The 18,186-nt window shown below is 41.2% G+C and overlaps 1 protein-coding gene across 4 annotated transcripts in view; it reads left to right on the plus strand.

The window, feature by feature from the left end:
- GPD2 (glycerol-3-phosphate dehydrogenase 2) overlaps window positions 1–18,186 on the plus strand; it is an 86,953-nt gene that overhangs the window by 34,383 nt on the left and 34,384 nt on the right. For all 4 annotated transcript variants that reach the window (XM_080399288.1, XM_080399287.1, XM_080399286.1 and 1 more), the window contains 5 exons: window positions 2,078–2,186; window positions 11,569–11,740; window positions 15,176–15,300; window positions 16,286–16,383; window positions 17,389–17,552. In XM_080399288.1, the coding sequence (XP_080255414.1) occupies window positions 2,085–2,186; window positions 11,569–11,740; window positions 15,176–15,300; window positions 16,286–16,383; window positions 17,389–17,552 (661 nt within the window). In that variant the 5' untranslated portion in view covers window positions 2,078–2,084. The remainder of the gene's footprint in view (window positions 1–2,077; window positions 2,187–11,568; window positions 11,741–15,175; window positions 15,301–16,285; window positions 16,384–17,388; window positions 17,553–18,186) is intronic.

Raw genomic sequence — 18,186 nt, forward strand, 5'->3', positions numbered from 1 at the left:
TAAGGTGGTAGTGAGCTCTGTGGCAAGAATAAGGGGAGGTGTAGGGGTGGCTGCAGCAGTGCAGCGGCCTGGCTACCTGTGATGGATAGCACCCTGGCGTGGTGCATGTCTTGTGTAGCTGTGTACTGGTGGTAGTGTGGCTGCTTGCTGTTATGGGCAGTGGGGTCCGAGCCCCCTGACTCAACATTTACTCCCTGTTTTTGTGGAGGTGCTGTAGCTCCTCCATGGTAACTTCCCTTTCAGAAACTTCCCTTGCTATGGGGGTTTTGACAGTTGCCTTTCCCTTTTATTCCTCCTGTTGTGGTATAAAGGAAAGATGAAGCTGGTCGTCTGTGAGTCCAAAGTATGAAGTAAGTGGAAAATGTGATACTCTCCATACATACCAAGAAAGGTTGTTATGGTGGGAATCTTCAAAAGTGTACATGTTGCTCTTCAAAAACTTGTGGGAAGCTTCAGGTCTTGCCTTTCTGTACAATAATAATTTGCATAGTCATACAACACTTGCATATACATACATCTGTACATCAAATATTGGTGTACAATAACTGTGTGTGGAGTCCCCCCCCAGTGTGTACTGCAAGCAAAGTGCACAGGGAATGAAGTTACCATCTCTACAGTCTTAAAAATTTCTTGTTTGGCTTGTGTCTTAAACATGCTTGGTGTATTTTTTTAAGAAAAAATTATGCTAGCTGGAAGAACTAACAGGAGAAAAAAGATGAAATGTGTACAGACATATAGTAATGTACAGTGTTTCCTGTTTAATTGTATTTATACGGCCGAAGAAACAACTTTTCAGTTGTAGGTAGTTTGCTGCAATTCTTGGCATGAAAGCTGTGTGCTGCCAGAAGTAATGGTTTATAGCCCAGTGTGGTGTGTTTGGTGTAGGATGGGCAGCAGCTGCGGAGGGAGGGCAGTGAAGCCTCTAGATGAGCCAGTGCACAGCGAGGCACCATGCTCGCACGGGGCTGGACCTGGACAGCAGCGCTGGCCCACGTGGCCTTGCCCGGGGCCACAGCAAGGGCCGATCCCCCTGGTGAGGCTACCGGGACCTCCCTCCTGCCCCCTGCTCCTGGCCCGGGGCCGCTCCCGCTGCCTTCTAAGTCTGCTGGTGTTCCAGTGTTGGCACAGGACTGTACATGTTGCCTTGTTCTGCTTTAAGCCTTAATGGTGCTAAATCTCATGCGTGGAGACTTCTGGGTGAATCTGAGGCTTGGACAAAGATAACTGGAGGGCTTGGAGCACTGACGGGAGTCCTTCAGACTTGATGTATGTTGTTTCTAATGCGATGCGAGCTGCTACGGTCCTGGGAAGATGGATTAGGTTGTGCCTGCTTAAGATTCAGGTCAGTTCCATGCAAATTTTTCATTCAGTATCAGAACACTGGGTCTTTTAAGAATTAGTCTGACCCACATAAGGCTAGATGGTAAAGTTCTGTGCTTGTTTCAAGCCACTTAATCTTGTCCGCTGTCTTTGCCGCTGCTTCGAACTGAAGGACCTGCTTCCTAACTAGCAGTGCATCGCTTCTCCACCATTCCTGGGTAGGACAAGCATTGCTAATATATAATAAATACAGGGACTGTAATTCCTGGCCGGAAGGCGCGATGGAGTGCTGTTAGGCAAATGCAATTGTAGAAGTAGCTTGATGGGATGGGAGGGTAGCTATAGGTGATCTTGTCAAGCAGATCAGCTGTTCTGTTGTGGTAAAGATTTGATGGCCATCTGGCTGATGATGGGGTGTTCTTGTTCTGCTTTTGCCACAGTATTGTTAAGCACTTGTCACATATATGAGTATTTAGAGTTTAAATGGGGTGTGTGTGTATGTATCTACTTGTATATCTACATACTTTTTTGTATGTTCAGCTTTCACAGCAAATACCAGAGCAGTCTGGCTTGCCTCTGTCTAGACTTTGTTTAGAAATTATTAATATTGCAATGAAAATTGCTAATTAATATATTGCTACCCTAAGTTTCAGCTTGTCACAACATTGTCATTAGTTTCTACAAATGGTCTATTCTGTGTAGCCTAGTTTCTAACATGGTAAAGCTGCCTATTAATTTTTATCTTCTTTTCTTACAGTAAAAAAATGGCATTTCAGAAGGCAGTGAAAGGAACTGCTCTCATTGGAGGAGGTGCCATAGCAACAGTTTTTGGCCTCTCTCAATTTTCTCAGTATAGAAACAAACACGTAAGTATTAATTATGATTTCTGATAAAATATGAAACTTAAAATCTGTTTGAGCGTATGTTAGGCTTATACGAATAGTTTTGTTTGGAAAGGAATGCCAAGAGCCTCTCAGCTTGATTTGGTAGGTGCTAATCTGGAGGGTGGCATTAAACGATGTTTCACTATTGTAGGTCTTTAACCAGTGGGGAAGTGCGATTCTTGTAAATGATTTTTCATGTTTAAAAAATGACCTTTGTGTACTGCTAGGGATTTTACTTAGTTGCAGGAGGAGTGGAAAGTACTGATTGAAGTATAAGCACTAAGTAGAGTTTGGATGGTATTTTCAAACTTAGAAGCTTAAATTGAAGCTAGTGAAACCACTAGTGCTACCTCTGAAAATCTCAGCTTCAAAACAGTCATGGTGCCAGCTCTTGTTCAGTTTAAAAAGCTGAAAAACATTTGACGATAGGATCTGTGTCAGAGAAGTCAGTGGCAAGCCTCCTGTTTCTGGTGGGCTCAACCTAGACACTGGTAATCTTGAGGCACAGTTCAGTGCCATCTTCCAGGTGACTAAGGCACACAGACAGGTTAAATTCTCCAGCAGCAAAGGATGATGATGTTGGGGACTTACTGTTAAAGTAGTGGTATCAGAAAGAGATGCAGTACATTCTGGTGTCAGTTTGTGTATTGATTCTTGCCGTTGCAGAAAATAGATTTCATTGGCATATCTGCTCCTCACAGTAGGGTTGGAGTTGCCATGCTGTTTAACTCACTTCTCAATGCAGAAGTCAAGGAGAAATCTTTAAAAGGAACGTGACTTGTGGACTGGTTTTAAGCAGACCTGCTGTGGATCAACAACCATTCTTTGAAAGCAACTAAGTGCCCATTTTAATGCAATTGTTCTCTGCTTTACAGTTTTATAATAATACATACTAAAAATATGTATCTTGTAAAACTCTGTTTATATAGAGTTTTATTTGCAGATGACACCAAGTTGGGTGGGGCTGATGGGCCAAGGCCAGTTGCGTGAGGTTCAACGAGGCTCAGTGCTGGGTCCTGCACTTGGGTCACAGCAGCCCCCTGCAGCGCTACAGGCTGGGGGAAGAGCGGCTGGAAAGCTGCCTGGGGGTCTTAGTCGACAGCCAGCTGGGCATGAGCCAGCAGCATGGCCAAGAAGGCCAACAGCATCCTGGCTTGTGTCAGAAACAGTGTGGCCAGCAGGATGGTCACCACGTACTTGACGCTGGTGAGGCCCCACCTTGAATACTTTGTTCAGTTTTGGGCCCCTCTCTACAAGACAGACATTGAGGTGCTGGAGCATGTCTGGAGCCGGGCAGGGGCTGGGGCGCAAGCCTGATGGGGAGCGGCTGGGGGAGCTGGGGGGTTCAGCCTGGAGAGGAGGGGGCTCAGGGGGGGCCCTGATCGCTCCCTACAGCTCCCTGGAAGGGGGCTGCAGCCAGGGGGGTCGGGCTCTGCTCCCAGGTAACAAGCGACAGGACCAGAGGGAACGGCCTCAAGCTGCACCAGGAGAGGTTTACATCGAGTATTGGGGAACATTTCTCCACCGAAAGGTTTGTCCAGCACCAGAACAGGCTGCCTAGGGAGGCTGTGGAGTCCCCATCCCTGGGGGTATTTAAAGGACATATAGATGTGGCACTTAAGGATGTGATTTAGTGGTGGGCTTGGTGGTGCTGGGCTAGCGATTGGACTCAATGACCTTAAAGGGCTTTTCCAACCTAATCAATTCTATGGTTTTATAAAATAACCATGTCTGGGCTTAGTAGATGTGTGTAAGGGAACATCTCTCTGATCTTGTGTTAAATGTGGGTTGTGAGGCTGGCACCTTGCATTTGGCCAAAAATATTTGCAGTCAGTGTTCTGCAGAATGGTTGATGTAGGTGTAGTCAGAGCTGTGGCCTGATTTGCTTCAATATGGATTTGGAAAAAACTTAAACCCAAGGTTGGGACTGCCTCCTCCTTCCTTTGAGATGGTATCAGTCTGAGCAGCTAGGTGAGCAGGTGCTCATTTTGCGTGGTGTTTTCTGCTTCTCACCTTAGAAATGTAATCAGTCAGCTCTTTATTTAGACAAGCTGTTACTCTGTGAACCTCTGTAGTTACCACACATCTACTATAAATTGCCATTCAAACTGGCAAACTGAAAATAGGAACCGAAGTGGATCTTAATGGTCTGGTTGAAGGTAAAACAGTGGGTAATGGGAGCAAGTCTTCACAGAGCTCCTTGAAAGGTGTGTGTAACGTCTGAATAAATGATAATCTGAATCTTCTGGCTGTTTCTGTGGGGAGGAGGAATAGCAGCTGAGGTATTGGTAAAATGAATGAGATGAGTCATTTCTGGGCAACCTGGCTGGGAAGTGAATAAGCCAGGATCCTTATGGCTTCAGATACTGTTGCAGAAAATAAAACCTAGCATTTAAAGTGAGCTTCCCATTGGGCTGCCTGTCTTGCACCTAGCTGATAATACTGTTTCTAACTCTCTCTGGAGCCTTTATCACAGGATTTTACACTCTGGCTTCATTACTGTCAGAAATGGCAGCTTCGAATTTTAGGACTGTTTAAGAGGAGGAGTTGCAAGGGAAAAGTGATCTGGATAGCTCGCTTGTTGTATATGCAGTATTGTATTCTAGAGTTCAGGGAATGCTCATTTTTGTGGAAATGGATGGCCATTACAAATTTCCAGAGATGGATTAAACCCCCAGGTTTTACAGAAGGTGATCAAGATGTCAAACTGAAATAACCGCTTGTCCCCCAATTTCAAAACCTTTTGTGTAGGATCAGTCTGCAGAGGATCTGAGAATTTCCAGCATATGTGTCAGCAAATGGATCTGTCAAGTGAACAGCGGGTTGTTTTCATGTTGTACTAACTTGCACATTTCCCACGTGATGTCCCTTAAAGCTGCTGCCTTAAACACCTAATATAGGGCAGCAGGTGGAACATAACTGGAGGGATTGACACAAAGGAGGACAGTCCATTTGTCGTGTTGACATATCTAAGCTGTGGGCATGTCCCCCAGCCCAAGTGTCGTCTTTTTAATAATGCCTGCCAATCAAATATATGCTAGGGCAAAGATCTTGTCTTCCTTTGCCAGAGAAGGGTATTGCCCCAAGATGTGCACTAATTGGCTACACATTGTAGGAAATTTGTTGTTATTTCAGGCACAGAATCCATCACATAATAAGACAAAAATAAAAGGCTCAGTTTTTTTACCCATGTTTGTATTGCTTCAGTGACTAGATGTCTGTGCTATGGCCAGCAGCCTGGAGTTAGGGGCATCCAGTTACAGAATAATAGCCTCATTTGGCTAATAATCCTGGACACACAGCCTAGTTGATCTGTCTTCCTTTGTTTTGCATGTTCACTCAGCTGGTGTTCTGTGTTTCTGTGAAACTTTGCTGTCTCAGGTAATGCCAAGGGAGAGGCTGAAGGGTGGTGAAGTTCTGGCCCTTGAGAACGGGTGGGATTTGTTAGTTGAGCATACTAGTGAGTGGTTTGTCTGCTAAGAGAGATGAGTTTTGACAGTTTCTGATGTTGAAATTTAAATTGTCCTTGCTACATTCGAGAGTCAAAGCCTTACTGTGAGGGGGATGGCACAGTTACCACAGTTAACCTTGTCTGTGTGTAAACAGCTGTAAAGTGTTTACACCTTGGAGAGAGAATGCTCCATTGATTCAGATCTGCCCTGGTTTTGAAGGTTTTTATCCTAACTTATTGTTTCTAAACACGCGCCTGTGTGCTGACATTTTGGAACAGCTCTGCAATAGCAATTGAGGCAACATAACCTGAGAGTATGTATATCTATGCATGACATCTGCAGGCATACGAGCAGTTTAGAAAATTGCCCTTATTGTGTGTTGGGTGTTTTTTGACAACACACAGTTCCTGCTGAGCAGAAGGGGTGATGGGAACATGTGTTGACATGACAGAGTTGTTATTGAATTTAACTCATAAGCTGATAGATGAATATTGCACTTCTGTGTCTTTTATAGTAACCTGATCACTGGGAAATTTACTGAATTAATAAGCTGGGTTAGCCTAATGCTATGTGTAAGGGAATAAGTAGGAATGACACTAATTCAAGCAAAACCTCTTTCAGTAAACACACAGGAGTGGTTCTTTCATATTTAATAACCATTACCCTTAAGGAAGCTGGTCAGGCTTTCTGTGCAACTTTACTGTCTTGGCTGTTGAGGGAATAAGTCTGGCAAGGAGGCTTTTGGTTAGATTAAAAAGAAAAAAACCCTTTCCAGAGAAAAGGGGATGGTTGGGGAACTCTTCACAGCAGGTTGTGCAGAGGTCTGAAGAAACTAGTCCTTCCTAAACTGTTTTTGGGCAAAGCAAAAGTGTGCATGGACTTAAGTATTTTTTTTTCCAGTGCCACCACTGTAAATGAATTTAATCTTAAATCATACAGGAACTCTCAAATCCATGTACACTGAATTAACTACCAATCACGAGCTCCTGAAAAGAATTGCATCTGGGATGAAAATGGACCCCTCTGAGACATAAAATACGCAGGCTATGTGCATGATTGATTTGGCTTCAAATACTTAGATACCTGAATAGCAAAGGTGATAGAGCCAGCCTTTGCTAGCTGTTTCACCAGCTTGTAACACTAATGGTGGTGGAGAAATGGAAATACCAGTTTCTCTTGCTTCATGTAGATGCTGACTGAATTGCTGCATTCTTGCTTTTTGTGCCTTTATTTTAATGCATCAAGCCATGTGTGCTAGTACTAGGTATGATGTGGGTATTTGATGTGCCGAGTTTGAACTGGAGACCACTGATGGTTTGGGGTTTTGTTTTTGGGGGATTTTTTTAGTGAGTAAGGATGATGAATTTGACTCTGCAAACCTACCTGGAGATTTACATTAGCAAATTAACAAGAATGCTTGCTTATGGATTACTAGATCACTTTATAACTTCATGATTAAATTCAAACTGCCAAACTAAATTCCTTCTCGCTAAGAGTGTAATCAAAACCATTCAAGGAACTCTTGCCTGAGAAATTGTAGATATAAACAGCAATTGCTTATTTCAGTAAACATACTTGTTCACTGCCAAACTAATCACGTTATTGCAGATGGAATCCCTGTATGCAGCTTTTCTTCACTCTCGCATTTAATTGACAGTAAGATGAATCATATCTATATCAATTCCTAGTGTGCTAATCACTTTGCTTATATTTCAGTGCTAATCTCTGTACTCTTGCTACACCAGTGGCTGTCTGCTTGGGACTCTGGTTTGTGTTTTTCTATAAGCCATTTCTTGTAAATAACGTGTTTAAAAGCAAACCAAAAAATACAGTCAAAACCAAGTGATGGTAGTACTTCTTGAACTCTGAATTTTGGTTTTCTTTTGTTCTTTTATTTTCCTGAAGTTAAGTTGTACACTTTGAAAGTAGTCACTTGTTTTGCTGAAGCAGGCATGGCTGGAAATGTAGTGCAAAACTAATTTTGAGATGGGGATTTTAAAGTTTAAGGAAGTTGAGATATGTAGCTGAACGTGATCAGCCAGAATACATGCAAGACTAAGCCACGGGTGGTTTTGGTCTTCACAATTTGCTTCTTGTCACTGTTGTCTCCAAGTCACAGGGTGATACTTAGGGAAGCTGGGAAACTGGCATCAACTGTCTGTCTGAACTCTGTAATGATACAGCACTAAAAAGTATGCTTAATGCATCAGCTTACCAAGGAAAAACCAGAGACCTGTGTAGGAAGCCAGGCAGTACCACCTGCTATGCAACCCGGAAAGGTGCAGCATTGTCGCAGTTTTCAGGTATTCAAGGGGAAGAACCTTCTGTGCACTGCTTCCTCATCCCCTTTTGGGAGGGGAGTCTGGGCAGAGCCACTGCTGGAGACGGGCAGAGCAAACCTCTGCAGAAGCACAGGCGCAGGAGGGTTGTCTTTATGGCCATGGACGAAGGTGTGTAAATGGGAATGGTGGGATCCTCTCAGTACCTCCCTCCTTCTATTTGTCGCTCCTTGGAAAAGCACGTTCTGGAACTCCATCGGTATACTGTACTTTAGGGATATAGTTTCTGTCGTACTTGCAGGGATATTAAAATTTTTAGCACTGCTGGAGATGAGTAGGCTAAGAGGCAAAAGTAGTGGGAATGTACAGAATTCATTGGTCAGAAGAATAATGTGGAAGCTGAATTTCTTTGCAGTGCCAAAACTTTGTACCTCATTTGATGATCTTTGCCATCTGCCACATATTAGTATGTAAACATGTGAGAGCAAGGGCAGGCTGTAATTGGGAGGGTTATCAAGATTCACCAGTCTGCTTCACTTTGATTCAACCTCTCCACTGTCTGTGTGTGTCTCGTAATTCCTTGGAACTCCTGGGGATTTTTGTCTTTGAGGGTTGCAGTGGGTTTAAACAAGCTTCTAATCAGGAGACCTCTCGCTACTGTGCATTTGTAGTCGGTGACTAAGCCTGGGCTTGCAGTTGGTTGAGCATTTAATGTGGCTGCTCATGTGCCGGGAGGTGAGCCTGTGCCCAGGCGCTCGCTGGGCTGGCTCGGCCGGAGGTGACCCCAGTGGAAACCACCAGTGCTGTGCTTGGGAAAAATCCATGGTAATACTATAGCCTGAGCGGTAATTTTCCAGGCTTCAGCTGTTTTAAATCTTAATTCTCACTTCATTTCTGGTAAGATAGAAATCCTTGCTATAAAGTGAAGCACTCTTTCTCTAGTCCAGCTTTCCTTATTGAATGAATTGTAACACAAATGCAATGACAGTGGGTGCTGCTATCCTAAGTGACTTGCATGAGCTGTTTGCGTTATAGTCAATATAAGCCATGATTACAAGATGAACTTGATTACTACTTACTTTTGAATATGCACTTCCTTTAGGCATGGCTACTGGTTATTAGATTTTATTCTCACTTGTGATAGGAACATGCAGAAATAATGTGTTTCAATCACAACACTGCTGAAGAATGAACAAATGTTTTTGAACAAAATTATTTAGGTTCTGTGCACCATATAATGGGTTCAGGCTTCTTGCATGTGGCTGGATTGGCTGTTAGTTTACAGTGGATGTGTTGCAAGAATCGCTTTTACCTTTAACTCACATGGTCTCCTTACAGAGCTCTGTGACCACCAGTGGGTTGCTTGCTAAAGAGGAACTATGCCGTTCGAGTAGCTGCTCATGGAAATCCATTCAGTGCACATGAGAGCAGATGGTGGCAAGCAACTGAGTTACCTTTTGTCAGTCAAGTGATTTTCCTATGGCAGGTGTATTTTCCCTCCCCATTGCAAACGCTGGGGGAAGTGGCTGGAGTTCTGAACAGCTGGAGGTGGCCTATATTGTCAGACAGCTTTTCATAACCACAGTGATCTATCTGGGAAACTCAACATGTGGGCTGCACAACGATAAAACACCCAGGCAGGGTAAACGGTCCTTGTGATGGAGTGTTTGCAGCGTGGGACTGGGTTTAGGAGCTATTTCTGTGGCAATTGTAATTCACTGTTAATGGTGCAATAAGTAATAAAGTTATTTCTGTAACTGAACAACTTGCCTAATTCAGTTTATTCAAGGAATGTTTGGAAATAAAAGCTTAAATGAGAGAATTTCCTTGCACATTGTAAGCGTTTAGACAGATTGTTTTAGATCATAGTAAGAAAGCACTATTTTGTGTTTTGTCACTTGAATTTGTATTAGTTTACACTTTCCTGTCTAGGAGCTCTGGACACAAGCTGTTTTACATCAGTTAAGTCTGTCATTTGGACTAAAGACTAGATCATGCTCAGACCTTAGACTATAGGGTTTAGGCAGTTTTTTTCTTGTGTTGAAAGTGTTTATAATTTTCAGGAAACTCTGAAAATGTTAATTCTTCATTTCCTGTTGGTTTATTTTGATCCATTCTGAATTGGCCAATTAGTTCTGTCCTGGCCTGGGAGGTGTAGGCATTTATTTGTTTTCACATACGTATTTCGAATCAGCAGTGATTAAAACACTTCCATTGAAAGTGCTGTGTACTAATAAAAGCACTCCTCTCAATCAAACAAAACTTCAGAGGTCCAAAATGTGGTTATTTCTGGAAGTGCTGGTTCAAGCGATGTTCTCAAGGTCATCAAGGGTTCTGCTGCTGAGCTGGGATGTGCTGCAGGTGTTCTGGCTCTATGGCCAGTACCTTGACTACCCTTCTTGTAAATTCAGGTGCTTTGTCTGCCAGGTTCACTTATGTGCAAGTGGTTACTCTGTTGTGCAAAAGATGGGTCTTTTGGGTCTTGAAAAATCAGTGGTGAGAGGAATTCACAGTCTAGTTTTGTGCAGAGGGACAATGGTGAATGAGGAAATTTTTTTGAGAAAAAGCTAGAACAAAAAGCAAAGCTAGAGCTGAAAGCAAAGAGAAAGTAAACATGACTCTTGTGGCCTTCCACTCCATTTAACTGTCTGAAACACTGTGGTATCTGCCTGCAGCCCACTGAATACAAAATTAGTGTGATGCATATGAACCCACAGCGACGGTGCTTATAATATAGATTATGAAGTATATGACAAGTGATAGGGTTTGGGGATACCTCTGACTGTAAAGGTTTTCAGAATTAAGTTTAAATTAATGTTAACAGAAGAGAGTCTTCAGAAACTGGTTAAAACCTTAAAAATCAAACCATGGTCCATATTAGTTGACTGAGAAAGCATGTCAGCCTTTCTTAGCCTGGTCATTGAATGGCGAGCAGCGGAGGCTTGTGGAATGTCAGGCAGCGTACTAGAGAGATTCTCAAAGCCATTCTAGTAAAATCTGAACTTGTCTGGAAACCACCACATTGTTAACTTCTGTCACTTTGGAAAAAAGTTGAATTCTAGCATGCTGTAGAATATAAATTGCTTTCTTGGAAGATTTTCAAAAAGGATATGGCAGTAGTGTTTCTTTGGTGTTTGGTATAGTATATTTGACAGTAAACCACATCATCTCATGAACCTGATCAAATTTAAGCTTAGATTAAGGCCACCGTACAAGAACATAAAATGTACGTTCATCTTTTAAGTCCTTTGCTTTGATGGATTTTTTTTTTTTTTTGAGAGTTGAGAGCCAAACCATGCATCTGTTTATTAAAATACTTCCTGAGCATCCTGTAACATTTGACATAGCAAAAGACTATTCCTGGAAATAATTTATATGGCTAGTAGCACTTGAGTACAGCATTATATTGAAGTAGGCAAGATTAAGTAGATTTGTGCTAACCCTTTATGATTTTTGCACTGTTTATTGCTCCATAATGTTTTAATACAATATTATTATTATATATAGGTAAAGTGACTGAGAATATTTGAGTTTAGATACTGTGGTTTGGTTGTGTGTGTATGTATGTATGTGTACACATTTGTGTATACACAATAAATACAGATCCTCATGTGTTGTTTATAATCTGTGCAGGGTACCTTTGTGCATGCTCAAGCTGCAGAAGCTGTGACTGTTCCAATAATGAACCATTTCCCTACAAGAGAACAACAAATTTTGGCACTGCAAACCACAGGTGAATTTGATGTCCTTGTTATAGGTGGAGGAGCAACAGGATGTGGCTGTGCTTTAGATGCAGTCACTAGAGGTAAGGCTTGAAAATTTAATTGCATTCTTATTCTTGGATTACATGGTTTATAATAAGTTTATCAGGTTGGCTTTTCAAAAGTACTTGAAGATAGAGTGTACTCTAAATGCCTGGTTATAAAACTCCTTCTGTTTTCAGAAGCTAAAATGAACTTGAAGAAAAAATTGCCATTGTGTTTTGTTGTTTCAGCAGAGTCTTTATTGTCTAGGTGCTTGTATGCAGTTTTCTACTATAAACCTTTTTGCTGGATGATCTTGGATGGACTTCTTATTCTCTGTTGCTCCTTATTTAGTGGGTTTGTCTGTAGTCATGTTTCAGTTGTTTGTGCAGGAGAATATTGGCAGCAAAGAGAAGACAAGACTTTTACAGCACTTTTAGCAACTGTTTTGAAAGGGCCACGTGTGAATTCTGGATGAGGCACAGTGGCTCTCCATCTTGTAACTCGAGGTCCCCGCAACTTCTCCTAATGCATTGTAGCTGCAGTTGTAGTATATTGCAGGTTTGGAGAAGCCCGTTTGAATTTTCAGTGAAAGGTACTAGCACCACTCAGCCTGAGGGTGCATAAAGTAGATCTGTACTTCTGTTTCCCCTCTTTTGGGGGATTAGCTGTGTAACCGGTTTAAGAAGCTACTAGACGCAGCAGAATTGATGTTAACTTTATGCAAAGCTTTAACTTAGGGAATGCTCAAGGTAAAATGAGTTTAAGCTAATGCTTTTTACCTGACTTCTGCAGGAGGATGAGAATCTGTATGGTGACAGTCAGTTTTGCTCAGTAGATGTGCAGTTGTTGCCCAATAGCTTGTGCAGTTGGTCAGACATGGGAAGAGCTCTGTTCAGGCGTTGAAAAAACAGGATACTAATGCCCACTCTGTGTCATCCACCTTACACAGAAACTTTGAAATTGGCCACCAGGTTCAATCAAATTTGAGAGCTTTCAGAGAGAGTAAGTCATTGCACAAACTTAATGAAAATAGACCTTCAGATGCAGAGATGAGAATGCATTGGTACTGCTCCTGTGGGAGATGCTGTAGCATGAACTTTTATTCTATTGAAATGTGGTATTCCCCCAGAATATCATATTTTAATCCAAAAAGCTATATGAAAGATTGGTGAGAAAAGCTTGTTTTGCAATGTGTACTGTCAGTTGTTGTTTTCCATACAGTCAGCCAGTGAGAGAGAGAACGTGTCTTCCTTTGTTTCTGTGTTTGTAGACCTTTTTTCTGGTTTTGGAACTAAAATGGAAAAAAAAAAAGGTGAAACATGGTAGGCAGCCATAAAGTTCTTCTGTAGGTTCTTTAACCTCTAGATATACCTCGGAAATAAGAGACAAAACATGACTCCAGGAGTGTTTTTTTAGTTTGGTTTGGAAAATACTTGCCCAGAGGGTGTGATAATTTTGAAACCGATAAAGCGGTAAGATCTGCGCCATTGGTAGATACATACAGACTCATACCTGGTTATTATTTTTTTTCGTATGTGTTATTAAATATAACTTGGGATCTTTTCGCTTCTGCCTTTGCTATATTGTGGTAGAAAATGCAGTTGTAAAGCATACAGAAATTATTATAGTTAATCTATGTTTATCCTTTTACTGGATATTCTGATTATATCAGTAGATTTCTGAAGTGTGAAATATTCCTAGGCATTTGGTTAATGAATTGTGTATTGTTGCTGTTCATTCATGGAACTTGCTCTTTTATTATGTTTGCTTCACTTAACAACAAATTTTGCTTTTCATGTGTTTGATACTTCTTCGCCAAATTATTTCTGATTGTATCCATTAATCTTCAGTCACATTTGACAAAAATAAATTACTCTGATCTTTGGAAGTTACCAGTAATAATTAGATTTTTTTTTTTTAAGGACATAAAAGTTTTGGGAGAGCAACAGATGTTAAAATGTATGTTCACCAACCAGTAGCATAAAGCACCCTGCAAAGAGGGTGACGGAAAGACCCAAGGGATAACTTCTAATGCAGATGATGCTCTTCTTGGGTATGCGTCGTCATGTTGTTGCTGTTGGTTTTGGTACAGTGTCACTCACTCTTTTCCTTGCCTACCTAATTCTGCTGGTGATGGAGGGGGTCTGTTCTGCTAACTTGGGTAACACAGGTTGTCCTTCCACATACATTTTAAGTGAAAGACTGCCTTATGCTTGTCCTATGGTGCTTATCTTGGTTGGGTTTACTTATGCTGGATGTTGGAAGTTGTTGTTGGTTGTGTTGTAGGTATTAGGTATGTGCCAAAGGATGTTGCCTGTATCTTACCATTATAAGGCATCTGCTAATCATCTGTTTCCTGCAACTCTTCCCTTATCCTAACTTCCATCACATAACTCGATGTCAATCTCCTTCATGAAGAAGATGCCAGCACTTGCCTGTACAAGGGATGTAGTGTCAACAGTATTTGGGTATATGGTTTTGTAGCAATTCACACAGAGCAGAGTGCCTTTACCTATGGAATGCTTTTTCCTGGCCTTCAGGGTAACTGGGAACACAACTTGTGTAAAAAACCCCCACATGCTAACCTCATTCCAAGTGTTTGGTGGAGTAAGCATTATGATGTTCAGTTATAAAGCAGTTTGTGTTCTGGACTTGTGTGAACATCTGTGAACCATGTGGTTATTCCTTCCTTGTGCTGGTCAAACTGTTGGTGCCTGCCAGCATCAGGGAACATGTGTGCGCATTTCTGAGTCAACTCCTTTCTGAAGTAATTAGTGGTATCTTCTAACGAATGTTTTGCGTATGTGTGCCCTTGGCTTATGTAATGTAAAAGGAGGATGTCTGTGCTGTATGAGCACTGTAGTGCTCTGCATAGTGAACTGGAGATGAACTTCCTTTTTCACTTTGCTACGCTTCCAGGTAAGCTACAATATTTTGTATTAAGCCTCATCAAACCTATTTCATGTATATGGCAGAATTCTGTATACGTGTGCATCATGTTCTCCGGTGAGCTGTCCCTGAGTGGTGAGCATGCACATGGCTGGCTCTCCTTTAGTTTTGGGTACCTCGTAAGCAGAGAAAGATGCCAGTTGTCTGCCTCTCTGGTATGCTGTTTAAATCATTAGTGTGATAGATTTAGAGCTCTCTGCTGCAAAGAGTTAAAAGTATTCATGAAAATATTCTGTTCTTGCCATGAATACGAACTATAATTTGCTTGAGGGAGCATGGCCCCTATAATGTACTGTAATGCCTTTCTATTGTGAAATATCCAGGTTTTAATGTGCTTCTGTTTAAGTTCTGTTTTGACTTTTCCCTTAGGAAGGAAGCTAAAATTTTTCATTACAATATAGACAGTGCACTACACTTTGAATACAAATTTATCCATGTACAGAGTAATTTTTCTTGTGATTGTCTCTACCCTAGAGAAGTGTCTTTAATGAATTACATACAAATTGTGTAATTTAAGAAGTTAATTTGGTTTTCTGGTAACACAGGACTAAAAACAGCCCTTCTGGAAAGAGGTGATTTCTCATCAGGGACCAGCAGCAGGAGTACTAAATTGATCCATGGTGGAGTGAGATATCTTCAGAAGGCCATCATGAAGTTGGATTTTGAGCAGGTAATTGTTTATGCTGGTTGTTAAGCAAAAATTGCTAGTAGACACTTCCCCTATCCCAATTATATCCAAGTCTCCTTTTTATTTTTTCAATACTTGACTGTTGTATTTCAAAGCTGCTGTACATAGAAAAAGCATCTTCTCCCTTTGAGCTTTCTAGGATATGGAAATCAGTGCTCCTGCCTTTTGCTAAATTGTTGTATGGGCAATACAATTGCCATACTTTATAGACTGTGTATGTTCTGGGGAAGGAAGGCGGAGACAGGGCTGATTTCAGAATAAAAAGGGCTTCCTACCAGTCATGAACCGAATTTGGAGGAGTGGGTGGTTGTCCTGTTTATTGTAGAATGAGGAAAGAAAATATGGTAAATGAGTGATTATATAGAAATGCTTTCATGTATTTTTGTGTCGGAGGAAGCTGATACTCTTGTTTTGTGAAATTGATTTGTCTTCTCATTGCAACCTCTCTAACTTCAAGTATATTTTAATGGTTGTAATACTGCTGTAGAAATGATGACTTCTCAGGGAAAAATATGTAAAACTTGTAGTTATCCAGCTACAGAAATCAAGCTTTTTTTGCCAAAGAACAACTTCATATTGATTCATATTGATGGAGTTGGAGAAGAACACTTCTACATTTGCAGCTCAGAGTTAGTATGGGATTTAATTGTGGGAACTGGCACAGAAGGTATACCGTGGGATGAGTTCTAAACTTCAAGTGCCTCCTGCCCATAGTTAGGATTATTGCGCTTTACACTCAAATTAAAAATTATTCTGCTGACCTGCCAAAATGAAACTAGCAAAACCTCATTTTCTTGGGAAATGTTTTCCTTAACTTTTGAGTTTTTCAGCAAATCTTTGTGTGTTTCTGAAAGAATAGTAAAAGTTATGCAAGATATTTGCTTTGATAAACCATTTCTTATTAAATGTTGCACATGGAGACAAAATTGAGTAACGTGGGATCCACATGTACACTTCTGTTTTTCAGTACAAGATGGTGAAAGAAGCACTTGAGGAGCGTGCAAATCTGCTTGAAATTGCTCCTCACCTCTCGGCTCCTTTGCCAATAATGCTGCCTGTTTACAAGTAAGCTTTGCTATAGTATCTCTCCTTTAGCGTTGTTCTTGACAAGCAAGCTGTTTCCCTGGAGAGTTTGCAGGTGCCTTTTTCCAAGCATGTCATTAAACCTGTCATAAGCTTTGTCCTCCAGCAGGTGAGATGATGTCATATTGTAGGACCATGAAATTCTTCTGTGGCACCAACCAGTTATCACTGCTGGCTAGGAGCTCGTCATGGACTTCACCAGTTCAGTGCATTTTGACCACCCCAATAGCGGGGAGGAGGGGAGTTTGCAGCTGGAATGAACTCTCATTCCCAGCACATTATTTGATATTCTTTTCACTACGTCCATGTCTTCAACATGCTATCATAGTGTTCTTAGCAATGTGACATTTAGTCCATGCAACCATCCCTGTTCAGTGCAGTAATTCAGTGCACTTGCCTTTCACAGCACATGACAGTTTAGTGCTGATGCTTCTCATCTAAGAGACTGTAAGTGATTTGGAACAGTTTCTCACTGTAACAGGCTACTTAGAGCAGATCTTAATGTATGGCTTTATTCCTGTCTTAGTAGAAGGGGCTTGTAATAGGTGGAGCTCGTGTAGGTCAGCGGCCAGTTGCATTTATTTGGTCCTGTTTGTGCAGGAGGCATTAGTCAAGGTGTGCATTTGAGGAACCCTTTCAGCTTGCACATGCAGCCTGGCTCTTCCCTTAATACATAGCTTTAATATCTCACTTTACACTGTAGTAAAAAAAGCAGGTTTGTGATCCTAATTCTAGAATAAATAAAGCCTTGAATCTGCTTGACTAACTGCAGTGAGTAGATCAGTTGAAAACAGTAGTGAACAATAGATAAGTTCTTGCGTATTTGCATTCTGTTGTGATACCATGAACTTAAGTGATGGTACAAAGTAAAACTAGTGTAATACTACATGCTGTGTTACTTACCATGTTCTATATTACTATAACATTGTGTGCATACACTTTTGCATTTATTTATTTCATTTCCTGGGGATTTTTTTTTTCTTGCAGATGGTGGCAGTTGCCATACTACTGGCTTGGAATAAAACTTTATGACCTCGTGGCAGGAAGTCAGTGTCTGAGAAGCAGTTATGTCCTTAGCAAGTCAAGAGCCTTGGAGCTCTTTCCAATGCTACGCAAAGATGAGCTTGTTGGAGCTATTGTCTACTACGATGGTATGTTGCCTTTCTGTGTTTTCATTATTATGTGGTGCTGTGTTTTGAGTTGGGGAGAAACACAAGTATGCAATTATAGGTCACGTACATAGACTTTCTAAAGGGAAGAACAACAACTTGGAAGTATTTAGCTTGCCTCTTAAGCATTAATTTGGTAGCTAAGTTGTGTTTTTCACAACAGTAACTTACTGGACATAAGAGAGAATATATTAGTTTTCTTGGCTAGTAGGTATAGTGATACGTGAAAGCGTTCTAATGTTCTGGTGATTCCCTACAACTTTCCAGCTGTGCGTGTTTTTGCTATATACTTCCTTCGACTGAACACTTCTGAGGTATTGTAAGTCAAGAAAATGTGATCATTCTGGTAATGTTAAATGGTTTGCTGTAGCACTTTGACTATGCAAATAACTTAAGACCTATCTAGCTGATCTGGCTGCTGGTTGTGGTTCTTGCACTGGCTTGGATGAGGCCTGCCTGGATCAATTACTTGTTGTATCACCAGTAAAATTGGTTGCTCTGCAAAGACAGCGTTCATTGTAATTATAATCAGATACTAGAGACTGATATAAGATATGAATGGTTTTGTTAAAACCCCTTTAAATTAAGGCTTATAAATTCATGAGAGGAAATACGC

This window comes from Falco punctatus (genome assembly GCF_963210335.1).
Source record: "Falco punctatus genome assembly, chromosome: 8".
Taxonomy (NCBI): domain Eukaryota; kingdom Metazoa; phylum Chordata; class Aves; order Falconiformes; family Falconidae; genus Falco; species Falco punctatus.